Genomic DNA, 19,905 nt, shown 5'->3' with positions numbered 1-19,905 from the left:
GCAATTTTGTGGAAAGTCTCTGAAAGACCTGAACCAAGAGAAGATGAAATCAAGACATTTGTAATAGTAAAGATTTGTGTTTTCTACGTTAATCTTCATTAAATCATTTGCAGGTTGTGTTTACATCCGCGTTGAATGGCCTCTAGTTTTCCCAGACTGCATTGTACTTCTTCACATGACCACAGAGCGTCGCCATAGCTACACCTGCTCTGAAGCCAAATGCTTGTTGTTAATTTGCCATGACGCCGATATACCCGCTGCTTTTACTTGGCCTTGATGCACTGCAGCCTTTTAACACAGTGAACTGAGTAATTAGCAGAAACAAAGGCAGCAGACGCACTTTTGTTTTCCAGTTTTGTTCTGAGTTTATTCACTGAAACGGATAATGAAGCTCTCCTCTTCCTTGTCGTTTCAGCTGCTTCCCTGAATGTCCTTAGGTGGTCTCAACTGCTCCGTGATGCACTAAAACCATAGTCTTCGCTTTCACTGTCCTCCGGCCGAGTTCGGCAGCAGCTTGTGGTTTAATGTGGCATTATTTGTGACGGGTTAGGGCCCTCATCTTATACACGAGTAACTTTTTATACTTACACAATCAGTGACATTCAAATCCATAAACCACAACACGCTGATGTGTATGTGCATTACCCAAGTCTTACTTGACAGCATACGGATTGAATAGAGCACTGGGTTTCCTGCACTCCAGAAGCAAGACACACCACGGAACCGCGCCGGTCTACACCAGCCGCACGGTTGCCATGGAGAAGATTAACACTGATGGATTCTTAGCTACGCTGTGGTCGCAGCGCCCATATACGTGTAATGCGTTTTCGCCTCAGTAGAAGTCTCATATGATCACCTTCCAAAGCCCAAATTATAAGAGAATCATGACAGGCAGCAGGCCTCGAGACAGTGCGGAGGAGAAATTGTTCACGTTATAGGATCACGAGCCTGGCCGCATGCAGTGTTGTCAAAGAGACGTGTTTGTTTTTTTTTTTTTTTTTTTTAAACAGAGCATTCAAGGTGATGAATGGGAAGAGACCACAGCATTTTCAATAAATACAAGACGTCATCATGTGTCGAGTCTGCTCCTCCGGATGCCGTACAAAACCCAAGGCTCACATTCAACTTGCAATTCATAAACAGCGAAGGTGAGCCAATTTAATCATTACCATCGTTACCAACAAGTCCACAAGAATGAAAAGATAACACGACCAAAAACATTTCCAGTACTAGAACAGCGAGGGACAAATGACTGTACTGAATTAAAAAAGAAGACACTGAAAGAACGGTAAACAAAATTTGAAAATTCAATGAGTTGCTAAAAAAAAAAAATAGATATTCCCTGCCCTCAACCAGACGTAAAAATAAAACAATTAACACAGTAAATAATGGAACATGAGCACACTCAGGTCCAAATCTGTTTAGTTTCCATGGCAGCGCTTCCCCAGCAACGGGCAAAGGCAGCATCTCTATCCTCTCCATGTTTTTTTTGCTGTTTAAAAATAAACATATACTAGCTTTGAACAGTATTTCATAACTAAATTCACAAATGATAAGAATCATACCTTTACAAATGTTCTTGCAAAGTTCATAATACGTTGATTCTTTTTTCTTTTTTTTGCATTCAGTCCCATATGCATATGACAACGAACTGTCTTCAATCGTGACTAAGTTAAATGCTTGGTCAGTTGAAACAAGAGCACCGTGGGAGAGAGAGATGGGGGGGTGTAGTGGAGTGGAGGGGTCAGAACACCGTAAGAAAAACCCAGATGTGCCCGAACAACGTAGCGCTCAGTCATGCTCAGACTCTGCCCCTGCAGCAGCACGGCGAGGGGACGGAGAGGCCTCCTGCCTCGCTCCCGGCCTGGAACCGCCGGATCCCGACTCTTCCTCTCCTCTTCATTCAGTTTTGTCAAGTAGATGCCGAGAAGTACCTCAGTGCCTGATGTATTTTTTTTTCCTCTTTTGAAAAGTTGCATGATTTCACACGTCTTTTTGTTTCTGTCCTCCAGAGCTGGAGACGTAGACTGGTAGTCAAAGAGTTTCAGGTAGGTTTGTGTGTTTGTGTTTCATCTTGTCCCCAGTCCCTTGGCTCGCTCATTAGAAGCAGTGGTTCTTCATGGTCAAGTGGTTACAAAGACTACTCGTACTCAAGGAACTGTTTATGGTAGAATAAGAGATACCTACAAGGGGAAAACAAACATCTGGTTCATCTGACATCCTCAAATATTAGACCACAATCAAAGCTACTGAGAACAGTCTCTTTATGAGTATCATTATTACCCTTCACTATCGAGAACATCCTTAATGCTGGCCTTGGTTATAATGGCGTCGTCACATTTGAACCACTGGTCTTTGTGCTGGCGAATGAAGCTGGTGTAGTGGCCACTTTCCAGTGTGCCTTGGTGGTTCACCACTGCAAACAAGGAATACCTGCAAAGGTGGAGAGCTGTGTTGAGCTCTTTTCTGACTCAAACTACTATTTCTAATTTGGTTTTAAAAAACTACTCACTTATTGTCGTTGTTTAATACGTCAACTGTCTGTTGATACTGCCCATTCATTCTGCTCTCTTTACTGTGGATGACAGGACAACGGCATTTGTTAGACCTGCACGCAGGTGGAACCATGCTGCACTGGCACATATATCCACTAGGTGGCAGGATTGTCACATTTATGAAAGCAGCTATGTCCTCTAGCTGTACTGCTAATGATCTCTGAACAGAGCTGAATGGATGCTACTAACAGGGGTGGGGCAGGACTACTGCTGCATGCTCTACTGACACACACACACGCTCACAGTGAGCATTTATTAAAAGGAGTAGATGCAGATATGTGCAACCACACATCCTATGAAGGGTGTGCAAATATATTTTTTTATTTTGTAAAATCTTCAAGCACATGTGCCTCTGAGGAAATATAACAAATGTGAATATCTCACCTGGATGCCATGAATGGCGTCATGTCCAATTCTAGAGGAAAAGAAACGTATGTAGTGATCTTCCGCCGCAGTTTAGCAGAGTGCTCAAAGCGCTGGAGAAGGCCAGAGAGGGAGGATGAGAGGAGAGGGGGGAAGGGGAAGAAAAATGGAGATAGAGATAGATAGAGTGGGGGGATGGGGGAGGAAACATATTTAGGAATAACATCATCAGTGCACAATCAGCACTCTGCCTGTCACATACTTAGGATTTCATAAAAGCAGGCTTAAGACAATCTTCTGGCTGATTGTTCCCATGAATATCATAAATACATTATAGCTTCCAATTCTATATGTTAAATAAAACATGCAGACTGAAGGACTGTACGACTCATTAAAGTCAAAGGTTCCGGGGACGTCAACTGCTGACTCCAATCCAACACACCTACGCGTGCGCTACATACCAGCTGCATAAGCTGAACTCTGGCTTCATCATATATGCAGATACACTTCATCACCATGGTTAGGTCATAAAAACACTATTTTATTCATCTACAACACAAAATGTAACATTGAGTGTGACACAAAGGTCAGGGAGAAATAATGTAGGTGTTAATTGGCTGCCCGTTGTCACTGGGTAACTCACTTTGAGATGGAAACATGCTACAATTGGGAGCTTCTTCATTGTCAGCTGTTTGGTGGACTCCTGGTAACTATGGCAACCACCGCACTTGATTTTGGCACTGCTTCCTAGATGCTCAGGCCGCGTGAACCTGCAGAGTGGGGATTGGAATAATAGCGATGAGAACATGAGTGTGTAGTAGAAAGCAGCATGTGGGTAAAAATAGAGACAAGAAGTGAAAGATGATGGAAAGAGGAAGGATGTTGTTAGAAATAAAACATCACATTTTCTCATCATAGAGCTCTGTATGAAAGTTAATCTAAGGGCATGCGGTGGCCTTAGTTTCAAGTCAGGGTAACGGACCAGAGCGGTCAGCGTGTCACTTCACACAAACCAGAGCCCTGCTGCCACCGCCAACACCTCTATAACCACAGCAACGGCACCGAGCAGGCCTGTAGCTTTAAGAGACTGGCTGCAGTACATTGGGGTGTGTGAGAAGCTGCAGCAAAACACATCAGAAGGACAGCAAGCAAGAGGGAGAGAGGGAGGGAGAGATAAATCCAAGAGGTAGACTGTGAGGGCACGGGGGGGAAAGAATTAGACGGAGAGGGGAGGGAATGAAATAAGATAAGGAGAGGAAAAGAAATGGCAAGAATGAAGAGGCACTAGACAAGATATGTGAGGTCACACCTGCTCTGACAACCTGGTGATGGGAAAAGATGAGATCGAGGGATAACTGGGAGCAGATGCCCCTTTGTACAAGTGGTGGAACAAATGAAATTGATTTGACTACAAGGGGAGACATTTGACGCCCGTGAATTTAAAAGATGGAAGAATAGATTCGGGAAAATATGGATACTGACGAGCAATACTTCTTCTGTTGTAAAGATTTCATGAGCTTGATTAATGTTTAATCAAAGTTTTACCAATATCGTGTTGTTGCTTATTTATTATAGCTGGCAGTCAGACTGTACATCAAAGACGTTGGACCTCTGGGTTTTTTGAAAAAGCCACACAGATTTAGGGCGTCTGAATATTACAAAACTCAGATAATAGTTTTTATTTCTATTGGATCGGATGCAGTAGACGCTCAAGGATGAAAACGCCTTTCAGCCAAGAACAAAAGGTACCTGCGCAGGCAGTCTGTGAGCGTGGTAGACCCGGACAGGTGGCTCTCCCCATTGACTGCGCTGCCGTCCCCTCCAGGACTGAGGGGCCAGAAAGGCGTGGATGAGCCTGGCAGGTCCAGACTGATGTCCCAGAATGGATCTATCGTCGTGGAAACCCCACTACAGACAAAAAAAAAAAAAAAAAAAAAAAAAGAGAGAGCAGTGTGAATGCAGTGTTTAGTGTTGTCGTGTGTATGCTTGTGTGTCACTAAATAGAGGTCATGATGCAAGGATGATGACATGAGCAGCAACACATGCTTGAGTTCACAGCGTGTGTAGATTCTGGTCATGTTTTGGGTTAAGCCTGCTGGGAGATTGACTGTGTGCATATGCATAACATCCACACTGCTCTTCCAGGGCCATTTGCAATTCAATTAAGTCTTACATCAGAGATTTGCTTTGTATAAAGGATTTGTATTATTACTACCCAATAACTGCAACGGACGACAGAATGGGCAAAATGGCGATGGCCAGTATATAACACACAAATGCACAGGGCACAGGGTGTTTTGTTGTCAATTAGATGAGTCATTGTGCTGCAGTAGCCAGTGTTACCACCAGGTGGCCGAGCACGTTTCACATTATGATGGTGGGGCAACCCTGCAGTCACAATATGGTCCCATTTTGTTACAGCTTTAGGCGAAGCAGTGTCTGTTGGTTAAGTCTTCATCCATAAATAAACTTATGTCAACACAAGTTTGGTTTAATGGCTATGAGGGGCTTCAATTTATGGCAGAAGGATCCACAAGGCAGCATGAGCCGCTCCTCTGTTTGCCTTTCACAGGCAACATCGCACTGACTCAGGCTTGGCTTGCCTGCTACTTGGTGCAAGGTGCTTTGCAGTTCAGTGCAACGTGCTAGTGCTAATGTGACAGGACAGCTCTAAGGGGCAAGCGGGCGGGCAGGCAACGCTTGGGCTGTGCTGCTGTCTAGACAACCCCCCTTACAGCAGATCTGCAGGGAAAGGACCTTTAATAAAGAAGTGGAGAGGACGTAGGAAGTGGTGCGCCCACTCTGGGACCACGGGTGGTGTCCAAATCGATCGGCTCAGGAGTGAGAGGCAATTACAGCATCACAGAGAAAAAAAAAGAGGTGGAAGATGACTGATGCAAGGTCAAAAGGGGAAACTAGGAGGGGTCATACCCCATTGAGATGAACTGACAGTCCTATGTGAGACTTGCTTTCTTTTACATCTGTAGTCACAAACCAACTTACTGGCAAACTTGACAGGTAACGTCTGATTGCAGGCCCCCGGTGAAGATTTGGTCAATGATACAGTTACAGTGGTTTGGATTGTTGGCCTTCTTCCCATTGTCATCTCCTGAGAACCACAGACAGCAGAAGGCATAAATACACATGCAGACAACACTAACAGCCTCTTTATCACCTGTGAAGGACTTAGTCCGGCTCCGTTTCTCACTTAAACACTCCCCTGCAGCAAAGTCTCCCTGCTACGACTATCTGAATCCTCCGAAGCCAATCGGAGCAGGCCTCACTGCAGAGTCTTTGCGTGAGTCACCCTGTCATTGCATTGCAGCAAAGCCTATTGACATTCATCACAGTGCTTTCCAGCTGCCCCTTAGGTGCACACCATTGAAAGTCTCCTTCAGCCTGCACTGAAGTAGGGAACAGTGTGTTTTTCTAAGGTACAGCTTAGAAACTGTAAACGAATCGCTTCATGCTTTCAAGCATTCAGACATGAACTTGTTATAATGGTCAGATTTTTACACAACACAATTGAGAGAGCGATAAAATTGTGTTCTGGAGAATTTGTGGAGTAATTGTAAAATCGATATGGAAGCCTGGGATTATACAATAAACACACACTATGCTGTTTTTGAAATATAAAATCAAATGAATATGGAACATATAACGTTATTGCATATCGCATATATATCATATTGCGTTTATAACGCAAATGAACAAATCACAAAATTCAGAAAAGACAGGACTTACTGATGGTGTCCCCTTTGCAGTGCCTATGTAGTACGTCCAGCGCTGCAATAAGAAACTCGTGGGCATCTTGCTGCTCGTAGCCTGCGAGATGACGTGCATGGGTCCACACCAGGTGCAGCAGCCGGAAGGGAATGTGGGGCGAACGGTGGCCCGAGTAGAACTAGAACAGAGAGAGAAATGGTAAAGGGTCAAAAGGAGAGATGGGAAGTTTTTGCCAATCCAAATCAGGGTGAGGTGGTGTAGGTAACTTAAAGCTTAGCAGAAAGCTTAAATGCCAACACTGTATTGAAGTCTCAATCAGAGGTCATCAAGGCTAGAGAGAGCTTTTATATCTCAACATGTACATGTCGTGCACACCTCACTTTATTCTCCACTTCTCTCTGAAGCCTGACTGAGCTGACAGAGGAGAAAACACGCTAGCCTGACGCCTCGCTTGAATCGTACAGCTTCTGCTCCTTACCGGCGGTTTGAAGGTGGCTGGCAAATGAAAGACGCTACAGGATGAAGTAGAAACGGGGGAAGGAGAGAGAAAGTGGCTGATCAAAGCGGGCGATGCCTCTAGCCTTGACGACTAAAAAGCTATGCGCGAGACAGCTTTGAGTAACAATGTAAAGGTTAGCTGGAAATAAGCAACACGAGATCAGAAATAGCCAAGGTGGAGATGCTTCGACACATAACTGTATGTGTGAATAAACGGCTTCATTTGTTTTTGATCAGTCAATCAGCGTCTCTCTAGATGAACGGTCGCCTTCTTCATATGTTATATAGCTGCACAGCTCAGGGTGCGCATGTGTGTCGTTGGGGAGGGGGGGGTATCAGTGATTACTCAACCCATTATAGCACAGCTTCTCTTCTGTGCACCCTTATATGTGTGAGGGTGTAAGGAAAGCGAAGGCAGTGTGGGAGCAGACCAGCATTACATAACTCAGGGCCAGTGAGTTTAGTGGATGCACAGCGCTTACCTTCTGTATCAGAGAGCAGCAATTGAAAGACTCTTTGCAGCTTCTTAGAATGATCCACATAGACTGGTTTAAAAAATAAGTAAGTGCTGTAGCGGGTTCATTCATTTAGGAGCAGCTGCTGTGTACATTCCCTCCTCTCTGCCTCCGTCTTTAGACTCAACAAAAGAGCGCAGTGACTCAGCGTTCTGCAGTGGCTTCAAATCTATATGAAAGGCTTATGGCCCAGTTTTAACCAGAATCATCAAGTTCTTCTTCTTCTTGCTGGATTGTCACCACACACGCACTCGCGTGCTACTGTCAAACGTTCTCACATGCATCATACCTCCTGAAAAAGCTGCGACATCTCACACACCAGACAGGAGTTTGATTGCATCTCGCACTTGTGCCTGTCCGAGAGGAAGAAGTCCCGCAGCAGTGGCGTGTGTGTTAGAGCCTGAACAATGCAGTTCATGAAACACGTATTGCCCAGGTTTATTAGGCCTCGTAAACCTGTGGGACAAAAAGAGAGGAAGAGTGAGCACAGCAACGGCTACGAAGATTAAACATGACAGCGCGTCTGATTCATACGGCTTGAAACGTGGGGGGACTGAATCACCACTAAACCGGACCATTCTGCGTTTGGGGGCTGACTGATTCTTAGCTGTGGTTGACTTACTTATTACACACAAAGCTGCTTTAAACGAAACAATCAAAAATGACTGATACTCCAGTCTGTAATGACAGAACCACACGTGGGTGATAATTACACAAAGAGTCACACACGCTGTTTTTGTGAATGGTCATGTCTGCCAGCAAAGCGGCGTGGATCCTGGAGCAAACCCTAAAGTGGTGAATGGATTCACTTAGAGAGGGAGTGAAGCTACTGTCCTGCAGCGACGGCCAGTTGAACAGGTGAAACGCAGCGAGCTTTTGGGCGTCGTTCAACTCAGCAAGCATTGGTTTGGGAAAAAAGCGCTCAGTGAGGGCTTAAACACCAGACTGGTCCTATTAATACACAGTCTACTGGCCATTTAGAGGTACCAAGCAACTTGTTTGAATATATAAAAGAGCTGAAATAGGCAAGAGTGACAACAGTGGCTAAAGAGAGCGCTCAAAATCAGGGAAGTACATGTACAGAATCAGAGGAAACTAAGATAGCAGGGGAAATAAATCAAATAAAAACTCAACAGAGAAAACAGGATCAATGAAAACAGACGAATTTGCTACAGAGTTATTCCTGTGCTCTGTCTCCCCTAGTGTGGGTACGGTGTGACTACCTTGGGAATCAAACTTTAATTCATGACCAACCCCAGGTTTGTGTGCACAAAAACCAAAAAGTGTGCAAAAGCCGCACTGATTAGGATGTGCAGGCGGAACAGTGCAGTCTGTCACCCACCTATGGTACAGTTGGTAGTGATTTTCCTCCGCTTTGGATTGTGTCGTAGTAATTCTAGCTCCCTCTTGGTTGGCTCCCATGTTGTGTATTTCTCTCCAATGCCTGGGGCAAAAAAACACACACACACAGAAATGTGACGACAGTGAGATATCAAATGGGTTTAAACGCTGCATTAAGCCCTGACAGGAATCAAAATAGTATACCTTGCAATTTCCAGGCTTTCCTCTGTTCCTCTTTGGCAATTTGTTCCATTTCTTTGTCGTATATGTAGTCTTGACACACAAAACAATATATTCCACCGTATAATAGATCTATCGCTACAAGCGGAAAAAAGAACACAAAAAGAGAGGGATAAAGGTAGATGGCATCATAAAGACAAATAGAATCTCCAGCACAGTAAAACACATTGGATTTTTATTACTGTTCAGCATCACTGGCAGTGCCAGCCTGAAGACAAGCGGCTTCTCAAGACCAAATTTTTCAGCCAACACAATATGTTTCCATCTCATTGCCTGCACTGAACAATTCTAGATGTGAGGGGAAACAGCGATGAAATAGGTGTATTTGTCTCCCACCCCCCACCCGCGCTTTCAACTAACACAACCTCTTCCATTTTCAAACTCTGCAGCAGCAATACCTCAGCTCTGTTGCCGTGACAACCTATTTTTAGCTTAATCGGACATTTTTCTGTTTTTGGCGCTACCCGTACTGAAAAGTGAGCTACCACAACGTGTAGAAAACCTGATTCGTGCTCTAGTGGGTGTTTGGTTAAGGCTATGGATGGGTTAAGAATAGATGCAAATGAATAATGAAGAAAAAATCATCATCTTTTAATGGTAAAACAGTCATTTTGCTGATTGTACAATGCTTGCTCCTCTGTGGCCAACCAGCAACCCAGATACGGCAGAAAAAAAGAGGGATGCTGCAGACTATGGACCGTGAAGATGGCCAGGGATTCATGAATGATGCTGTCCATTTTAGTGAAGGGCAAGCACAAATAATGAAAGGACAAGGAGGTGGAACAGAAGTGGAAAAAGAAATGAAAGGGGAACATATATGGAGTCCCAAGTGGAGTGACGATATGAATAGAAGGGGGGGGGGGGGTTAACAGACAGGGGAGTTTGGATTAATTTGATTAGAAGTGGAGAAGAACAGAGGGCTAATGTCAGAGAGGCTCAAAGCTAATTAAGCCTGTAGTCCTGCGTATGTGTGTAACCAAATGCACTAAATGTAATCAAGCCATTGAGACATCGACCAAGAATCCCTCTCCAGTTTCCATATATAGCTGTTCATGACAGGGTAATAGCAAAATCTCTTTCATTAGTGTCATTGGCTTATTAGGCATAATTAGCATGTGCGGCTGAAGCGAGGGTTTGCTGCTAGCTGCGGATTAGCAACGTCTGCCCCTCCCTTGTTGTTGTATAAAGGCAAGTGTAGTAGCTTAAACCCATGACATTTGACTGGCTTACCACCAGAATGATAATGTGAGGTTCAGATCCCTGGCTGCTCGGGGGAGGATGGTGCCCAGAGTAATGCGATAATCCATCGCGGATAACAGCTGATTCTGCACCACGGCATAGCAATGAACTATCATTTAAAGGTCTTTCAAATAAGTATTTAGATTTCTCATTATGTGTTTGTTGAGCTAATGAATTAAAGTAAAGCAGTAATTTCTAAAATTACCAACGTGTGTTTGTGTGTGTGAGACTGGGCCATCTTACCTAGATTATGCCTCTTGTTTTTCGCGTGCTCGTGGATGTGTTTCTTCGTGAAACAGCCGAAAAAGACGCAGTAGAGACAAGAGTGGAGCCGGTTCAGATGGGCGCCACACATGTGACAGATGCACGACTTGGCCTGTAAAAGAGGAGGAGGAAGAGGAGTCGGGAACGGGAAAGGAGAAGGATGAGAAAACCTTTTTGCTGCAGGACAGTCCTGAGCTGTAATGTTGAGTGGCACAGACAGAGCGGAACACCTGCCAACTCCCCGCCACGGAAAAAGTCTATCCTCCAGGCCCACAAACATGGCGCTAGAAAAGGCCCGCTATGCAGAGAGGATGAGGATTGTTGGGCCTGTTGACAAATCCAATGCAATTCCACACTGAAACGCTCCGTCTCTAACACGCAGGGAGTGACGGGATTTAATGCTTGGCAGGCGGACTGCGAGCGGCAAGCAGAATCTGTCTAAAGCACACATTAGCAACAGCTGGAGTGTGTGTAACTGGTTTCACTGCAGCACTCAGCGGCTGACTGGGGTGAGTGCGCTTTACAAGGCCTGACATCTGTGGCGAATCTGCCAAAAGAATTAGCCCTACAGGTGCACAGACCTCCGCCGCCCACGACACCGGCTGCGTTTGGAGGCAACGCTGAGCCAACGTGAAACGGAGCACGTCCTCACCAGGCAGCGCCGCTCCCTGGAGCTTTGACGTCCTACTGTAACGTACAACCCCGTAAACGATAATCACGTGCAGAGCTGATAACGTCAGAGCTATATGGTGGGTGATTCAGTGGTTTATGAGCTACTGAAAGAAAGAAAAGCATTATGAAATGATAAGAAAATGCCCCAAGACTTTTATATTTTCCCCACACCTGTTATTGGAATACGTGAATAATTTAAAAAAAAAGGAGTTCATAGCTATCTGATCGAAGACCGAGGGTGCAGACCTGCCACTACCAGTCGCCCACTCATGGAAAGAGGACAGGAGGAGCGGAAATGTGAGGCGAAAGCAGAGAGACACAACGTCAGAAAGCAACCGAGCGGCCAACTTTCACTTTCTTACACACAGTGTGAAACTAGCTCAAAAGACAGACTCACCCACACCTGCATAACCTGCAGCTATGGGACATAATATCAACGCCTGTGCACCACATCGTCAGGTACAATAGTACTACGTGATACCATTAGAAGTACAACAAAGCGGGTAACTGGTTTTCGCCGGTCAGTTTCACTTCCTCCTCCCTGGGCGTCACAACAGAACACGGGGATCTGACGCCTGATGCTTTTACATTTTAATGCTTAATGAGGCTTGTTTTCATAAACACAGACCCAGTTGCATTCTGTTAGAAAGTGTAACATTTTTCTTGCAGGAAAAGTCTCACAGACTTGAAAACGAAGGAAAATAAACTGAGTTTCTGCACAACTGAGATGGTTCATCTGTGGGAGTGAGTGGAAAAGGTTTGGATGAGCAGGTGGGTGCACGATTGAAATAACAGTCCCATGCTGTCCTCTATTTGTAGGGACCAGATGACAGAGGACCAGTGAGTCAATATTCACTTCTTCATGTGTTGGCATCCTTTTACTAAAGATGCTAAGGATGGGTTTAACATGAAACGTACCGCGAACAGCCTGCAGAACCCCGCGACTGTCACAGAAACTGAACAAGAACTAGCAAAAACGCTAAGAGGGATGCTGGTAATCCCCACTGCAGCAGAACTCCACATCAAAATTAAGAAACTCTGCCAGTGCCACGCCTTGCCCTCCTCCTCGTACTCCTCTGCCTCAACACGCCCTTAGCGGGCAGAAAATCTATTTCACAGGCCGTCTGTACCTCAGCGTCAGCAGCCCTGCACCTATCCAGGCCCAGGGCTTCTAATGTTCTATTAGATCTACTATTGATCAGCTGCTGGCACAGATGACTGGAACAAATGCTGTACAGGTACAAGCTCGCAGTCATGCTGGGCTAGACTGCATCCCCTATCTGGGGGGGGGGGGGGGGGGGGGGGGGGCTCAGTGTCCAGGGAATGGTAATGTACAACGCTGCAGCCTGATAGAAACAAGGTGCGAGAAAAGGGGGAGGCAGATCGCAATGGCGATTGTGGCGTGGACCAAGGTGTGCTGCTGCAAGGAACAAGCCGGGGAGGGGGGAGAGAAAGAGAGAGAGAGAGAGAGAGAGAGAGAGAGTGTGTCGGTGCAGAGCGCTGGCTGCTGGAATGACTCACTACGCTGCCTCCTACTCAGCCGCTGCATAGCCCTCCACACACATGTGCACAATACGGCAAGAGAGGCAACAACGGCTGCCCTGCAGGACAGACTCATCACAGGCATGGTTCATCTCTCCAGAGAGAGGACGAAAATGTGAAGACATTTGCTATCGGTAATCCAACTCGTGCACTTCTAATTATCACACAGTCATTTCTAATTGTATATTTTATATGAACTGGCTGGAGGAAGCTGGGGAAATGGACCTATGGCGATGTTCCAGATCGTGCTGCAGAATGACCCCATGGGGCTGCAGGCTGTCTGCGCTTTGGCAGCGTGATCTTGTTATTGTCAGACCCCCCCCCCCATCCCGCCTATCTATACATGACGACGTCTGGCCTGCAGTACGCAATCTCAGCAAGCAGCTCCATAGACACAACACGGTTCTTTCACTTTCCTTGTCTCACTTTCGTCCTCCATCAGGTTATCGAAACCTCCGTTTAAAAAAAAGGACACGCTGTGTGGTCTGTGCGTGATAATGAAATCCCACCTCCTCCCAAATGAGCCAGACTGGTTGTAGAGATGAAGGACTGTGGTGTGTGCTGTTTGGCCTCATACTGTCACACAGTGCCTCAAAAACATACCAGCTGAAGCCAAAGCCCAGCCTTTGCCACGCTGGATTTCCCCCTCTCCACGGCAGGAAATAAAACTAAATGAAATGATGAGGGAGAGGAACTAAACTGTGATACAGTAGCTCTGCTGCAATGATCAACATAGGGGTTTGTTTTGCATTTTGTTATGCTAGCGCAGCAGTTGGCTCTACATGTGTGAATCTAAATAAGATCACTCAAGGGAGAAGACGGGCTGCTTGTTTATGTGGATTTCTAGAGATGAGGCAGTGGGAAAAATAGGAGGCAACAAATGGCTGCATATAAATGGACAGTTTGAAATTGTGGTTATGTAGAATAACTGTGCAAGAGAGAATAGTGGAATAAACACAAGCCTATAAACCAGCTCTGTCTGAATAAGGAATGATTCCATGCCAACATTTCTCCAATCTGACACTGTGTGGACTGACAGAGGACGCAAAAAAAAAAACATCCAACAAGTTACAGTGATAAGCATGAAATGTGCGGCAAAAAGGAGATTGTGGAGACAACAGGGTGTTTGTGTTTTGTGTTTGACTGCACAGATGGTTACCAGTCTAACAAAGGACGGCGTGATCATTTGTCAAACCTTGGAGCCACCAGATGCCCCCCCACACACACACACACACACACACACACACACACACACACACACACACACACACACACACACACACACAGAAACTGCTCATGTGACCAACACACAGCACTGAGCTGAGCTTCAGAACCCCCCTTCTGATCACAAGTGAATTTCTTTATCCCTTTGGTGCAAATCAGTCTAAAGAGACTGCACAAATGACTTCTGTAATATCTATGAGAAATACATAATAATGAGCTTGATTAATGGGCTAATCTTTAAAAATTAGTAACCAATAAATTATCTGGTGTGGGTCTAATGTCACAATATTCCCCTTCTTCACAAGGACGGGGCCATTTCCAGAACAAGTGCGTAGTCTGAGGGAAAGCTGTCACATGGGTGTGAGGCTTTAACAAAAGGAAATAACCGAGTGTCCACACCAGAGATTGATTGCATTGTGGTTTTAGGCTCGATCGGCCCCTGGAGAGTGACTGACAGCTCATTAGCCAGATGGTAGTATTAGGGGAGGGCTGGACAGCAGACTTATTGGCTGGCTCAGGCCGTGACCAGTGCGTTTGCCCCACTGACGTCCTTTCAAAGGCTGCTGGACTGTCAAATGAGAAGAGCCCTTTATAGCTAGAAGGGAGGGGGAAGAAGAGGAATGATCACTAGGAAGGAGAAATGGAAGAGGGAATCAGTCAAAGTGAACTCATCTGAGGAAGAGGAGGAGGAAGGGCTGAGAGCAGAGCTGGACACAGCTTAGTATGAGGATCTACAAATTGCAAAGTCATGCTCACAAGTTAAAATTTTATAACTCATGTTTGCTTAATATGCAAACAAACAAAAAAAATGTGGACATCATCCATACTGAAGGAGGTGGCTACAAGGGGCCTGGTACCAGTTCTGTAGGCTGAGTCACCGGACTCTGGTCAGATTGACTGACTGACCAAAAACCACATTAAACAAGACCTGGGTGATAGGCAGACTGTAGTGGGGGGGGGGGGGGGGGGGGGGGGGGGGGGGGGGTTACTGGCTGTGCTGTAAACGTCACAAAAGCCAAGTGCAAATCTCTGCAACATCACATATTTCTAGACGGGACAGATTTATTGAACTGATTTTTATTGGATGATAAAGTCATTTTATTTAACTGTGTGTGGCTTTTGCTTTAGATTCCATGGTTTCTGCAGCTGCAGTGCAGTCGCCCAGTCAGGATATAAAGCTGAAGGAAATGAATCAGGGCCGGGTAATGACAGCAGTGATAAAATATAGCTGAAGTCCTACAGTTGTTCTGGCTTCATGGTAAACTACTGCACCATTCTTCTGGTGTTAACCTGCTCAGAAGAGGTTTTTATTCTCATTTCATATATTTTTTATGTAAAACTGTTGAAATGTTACGTTATTACATGGCTTTATAATAAAACAGTTAATTTTCCAAATATCAAACTAAGCGATTTCAGATTCGGCAAGAACATTCAGAAGAGGTTTTAAATGTCGCTTGATGAAATGCTACGTTGTGACATATATGCCATAAAATATTCTGAAAGCAGCAAGAACCATAATGTAGCAGGTTTTTGAATAGAAAAAGCCAAAGCAAGCGAAAGGAAGGCGTGTGGGAGTGAGCGCAGAAAACAAACAAGCAAGAGCTCGGATCGGCTCCTGATGCTACAAGCGTACGCTGATAAGTCAGGGAGTGCGTCTGAGATGTGATGGAGACAGACCTGACAACGAGATCTGCTCGCTACACAACGATCAGCTGCTCCCTGGGATGGGCCATGCACCAGCGCATTTCATATGGGAGGGCATGCAAATGGGAAGTGGGAGGAAAGAGCAACAGAAAGAAGTGGATTTGACAATGGTAAAAAGGCGATGACTTTCTCTTCACAAACAGCGAGGGGGGTTGATCTTGTGGGAAAGTGGGGCTATGATTCGTCCGAGCGTGTGATTTGACAAGACTGGAAGCAAGATCAGTCAACTGTCTCGTCACAAACCCCTTTAATCAACGAGGGAAGAATTCTTCAAAGTAGTTTTGGCTGGAAAACTCAGACAGTTACACCCGCGCTGCTCCTATGTCATAATCAAGCTGCTTTACGGGAAAGCAGAGTTCTTTATTTTAGGACACAAAGACCCTTAATTTTAGACACAGAGGCGATCTTGCTGGATGGATGCTGGAAGCAGCACATACAATCAAAAAGCACGGCCCTCATAAATAAGGCAGAAACTATCCCTCCACCACCACAGCCATTCATAAAATATAAATTATGAATATGTCGGGAGATGGGGCCTAAAAAAGAATGAATTTAGCTATGAAAAAAAATACCCACACCCATTCTATCCACAAATAGTGCTCACGATCCGGTGGATTATGAATTTACACAGAGTGGAAGACAATTTTTCACACTAATTCTATGTGCCATACTCAAACAGGCTGGATTTTCAGTCTAGCAATCATCCAAAAATACTGTAGTGTATTGTAGCTCGCTCACGTTTGCATTCTGAAATAATAGGGCATTTTATTGAGCACTGACTGCAGCGTTATCCCATACAACTCTTAAACATTCGCTTTGGTGCGTGCAGAGCAGGTTACAGATTTTACGCCACTGTTCTTGCACATGACCTGGGAAATGATTTTGGCATGCATGCAAGCAAAGGGGGGGGGTTCAACTTGGAGGGCAGACAAACTACAAAAACGGGGAAAGAAATTTGACAAGGATAGTAAACACTACACTTCTTATATTACAGTGTAAGAATAGTTTGCACAAAGCAGTGCAGTGATAATGAGTCAGTTTATCCTCCATGCTTAGAATCAAAGTAAAACTCAACACAATTCATTCAAATAATCATTTCATCATACAGGTTACATGGGCAGATGTTTAATTGGCATGTTAACTTACATTAAATACTGCTAAAATGATTAAGAGACCAGCCTGTGGTGCAAAAGTCTAGAGTCTTAGCTAATTAACTCACATTTCAAAGCTAAATGAAAGACGCTTTCGTCTCACCTCATGGGAATACACTGCACCACTGAAGCAGGACAACACCTGTTCTGCATGTTACATTAGTTGGCTGGAAAGGAGGATCAGTGAAAACCCACCCTCCCATATACAGTAGCTGTCCAGGGGTGCAATGTGTCTCCATTTATGCTGCATTAGTCACCTGCACCATCGGTGCCAGGTTCCATAGGCGCAGAGCAGAAACACTAGGTTCACAGCGTAACAGATGTTAGACAGCTGTTAATAAACTTGTCAGGAAAGCTAGTTTTAATTGCTATTTGCTAACTCTTGAGATGTCTGAGATGACACCATCTATTTGTTTAAAAATAACCAATTAATTTCCATATCTAAACATACAGTACAAGCATCACACCTCAATATTTTATGGAATTTATGCAAGATTAACTCAAGATCCCAAGACCACAGGCAGATTGTCATGCTGTGGAATGTGAGGGGGAACTCAATGGTAATTCTTGCATTAATATATTAAAAGCACTGGCAGACAACATGGACCAGTGGAGAAAAGAGCATAAAAATCCAATCCATGCAAACACCTGTCTGATGACAGAACATGCTAAAGCTTGCGTTATGATGGAGAACCTTAACCAAATCCTATGACATCATGATCCTCCCGACAAGACGGAGACGTAAGAGTTTTTATTCCAGGCTAGTGTGTGTGTGTTTGATTGCTGCTGAGAAACTTGTGGAAGACGTCATCTTGGCAAAATAAGGCAGAGGTGTGAAGCTGGCACAGATGGTGCTGACTGAGCTGCCACTGATTACGCTCTTCAGGTAAAGTGATAGACAGGCACTAGACAGTTGAATGAAAAATTCATTCATGCTGCACTGTGAATATACTTGTGACAGTCTTTGTTGCTGCCTCATATGTTGTTGGAGAATTCCTGCACTTTAAATTCCGTGCACTTCACAACGGATAAAGCATTAAATGAACTCTGAGACTCTAAACGGGGTCATCACCCATCATACACCAGGCATTTGCGTTGGCGTGTCCTACGCTGCGCTCCTCCTTCCACCAGGTGATCTTACAGAAAAACAACAGGCTGCCTGACCTCCTCCACTGCACAGGTTTTAATCGAACATTCAGTCCATTCAATGAAGAGGCGCTGAGGCACAAAGGTACATGAGCAAGAGGAGAGAGAGAAAGCAAGCCAGCAATCGGAACTACCTAGGTCAGTGAAGATGATGGGGGAGGAAAAAAAACAAAAGCTTCAACTTACCAGCTCTGTCCATCCTGCATCACCCTGAAGTACCTATTTTATCATAACGACATAAACACGTATGACATATATAAGACAAGCATGGATCTTAAGACAATCTGCAATATGACAATAACTAACTAACATTTGTGCATTTACTGCCCCCCCCATAAATGAACAGTATGGCACAGAACGGAAACAAAACAGGTCTCAGTTGACAAAACCGAGGGGAAACGGTGGGAAAGTGAGAGAAACTGCAAGGCAGTGCACTGATGACATCATCGCTGAGGGCTATTCGTAGTGTAGGCCGAGCAGGTGTGGGGTGAACCGAGAGAGAGACAATTTGGCAATGACGGTAACGACGCGGCGTCCCGGCGCCCGAACTCGTGACAGAAAGAACAGCACGGGGGGTAAAAGAACGCAGAAACCCGCGTTGCCCGGTGGGAAAAGTCGTCTGCGAGCCTGGCGTGTGCGTGTGTAGACACACAATGGGTCGACTTGGCGTGACAACGTTAGCCACAACTTCATCAAACCCAAGTTTAGCCGTTCGGATCGAGGTTCCGCATCCGCGGACCAGACCCGCTCGCACGATCGAACCCACTGACTCACGACAGAAATACCGACGAGCCGCCGTTCGTGCTCGCACGATTTAAAGGAAAAACACACACACACACAAAAGAGTTGCATCTCGAATCGCAAAAGAAACGATCGGTCACATAAGTTCCCTAAAAGGGTCCTGCTAGCTAACTTACCGGCGATAACCTAGCTAGCTAAGCAGTCCTAGCAGCCGTGCTGCTGAGGAGAACACTTTCTGTAGCGCCACACTTTTATTCAGCGCGTTCAGTGCTTGTGCGGGACCCGAGTTACAGCCCGGTTCAGTGTCTGTCTGTGCCACATTCACATTATTTCACTTTAGGTTGCCGAAGCTAACGTTGCAGTTCCTGTGTTTTTACCTTGCGTCTCCTGGTCTCAGCAGTACCACTCCAAACAAAGCATTGGTATATGACTCGAAGATTTTGTTTCCAATTATCCACCTTATAACCGTTCACATGGGAGCACCCGGCCGGACTCATGACAGACAAAACATTCAGTTTGGGTTTTTAGGTGACAATAAAAAGTCTCCTGGATGATTTACTAAGCTAGCAAGCTAGCACGAACTGTATGTCCAGAAATGGTTTCCGTTTGGAAATGGGACAAGCGGAGAAGTATCCAAAATGCTCCTCAGGCATCTGACAAACACGGTCTTTCATTAACTAGCTACAAGTACTTTCATGTAACCATCTAAGACAGTTTTGACTTGGCTAAAATTCCTGTTCCCCTTTTTACTGTTTTGACAGTTGCCTTTTCCTTCAACGTTAGCTGCACTTCCACTCTCACGATTAGTTAGCTTTCTTTCTCTAGTTAGCTGCTAACACTCAACTACAGCTTTACAATGCCCGCCCAGCGCACACCGTGATTTGCCAACACAAAGGCGTTGCGTCATCACGTCGGCGTTGGAGCACGTCGGGTGCGCTTCGTTTCCAGCCCAGGGTGTTCCGTACGAGCAGGTTCTGGTTTGGA

General features: G+C 45.3%; 1 protein-coding gene and 1 long non-coding RNA gene across 3 annotated transcripts; one reads left to right on the top strand and one right to left on the bottom strand.

The window, feature by feature from the left end:
• Positions 1-340: 340 nt before the first annotated feature.
• On the bottom strand, positions 341-19,806 carry LOC114860059 (ubiquitin carboxyl-terminal hydrolase 22-like). 2 transcript variants are annotated; one of them, XM_029158330.3, is made up of 14 exons: positions 19,299-19,806; positions 18,367-18,399; positions 10,721-10,853; positions 9,203-9,316; positions 9,000-9,101; positions 7,947-8,113; positions 6,663-6,822; positions 5,922-6,027; positions 4,668-4,826; positions 3,562-3,688; positions 2,940-3,031; positions 2,513-2,575; positions 2,284-2,433; positions 341-2,183 (listed from the first exon to the last, which is right to left on the bottom strand). In XM_029158330.3, exons 1-14 carry the CDS (start codon positions 19,416-19,418, stop codon positions 2,141-2,143), a joined length of 1,569 nt encoding a protein of 522 aa, XP_029014163.1. In that variant the 5' UTR covers positions 19,419-19,806; the 3' UTR covers positions 341-2,140. The 2 variants fall into 2 exon arrangements, with proteins under 2 accessions (XP_029014163.1, XP_029014164.1); XM_029158331.3 differs by lacking the exon at positions 18,367-18,399 and having other exon boundaries at positions 19,299-19,804.
• LOC129604465 (uncharacterized) lies at positions 1,978-15,565 on the top strand. Its single transcript, XR_008695362.1, has 3 exons — positions 1,978-2,048; positions 12,083-12,184; positions 15,308-15,565. It is a non-coding gene; the product is annotated as an uncharacterized LOC129604465 (long non-coding RNA).
• Positions 19,807-19,905: the final 99 nt, after the last annotated feature.

Source organism: Betta splendens, chromosome 8 (assembly GCF_900634795.4).
Source record: "Betta splendens chromosome 8, fBetSpl5.4, whole genome shotgun sequence".
Lineage (NCBI taxonomy): Eukaryota > Metazoa > Chordata > Actinopteri > Anabantiformes > Osphronemidae > Betta > Betta splendens.
This window is presented reverse-complemented; position numbering and strand designations above follow the sequence as displayed.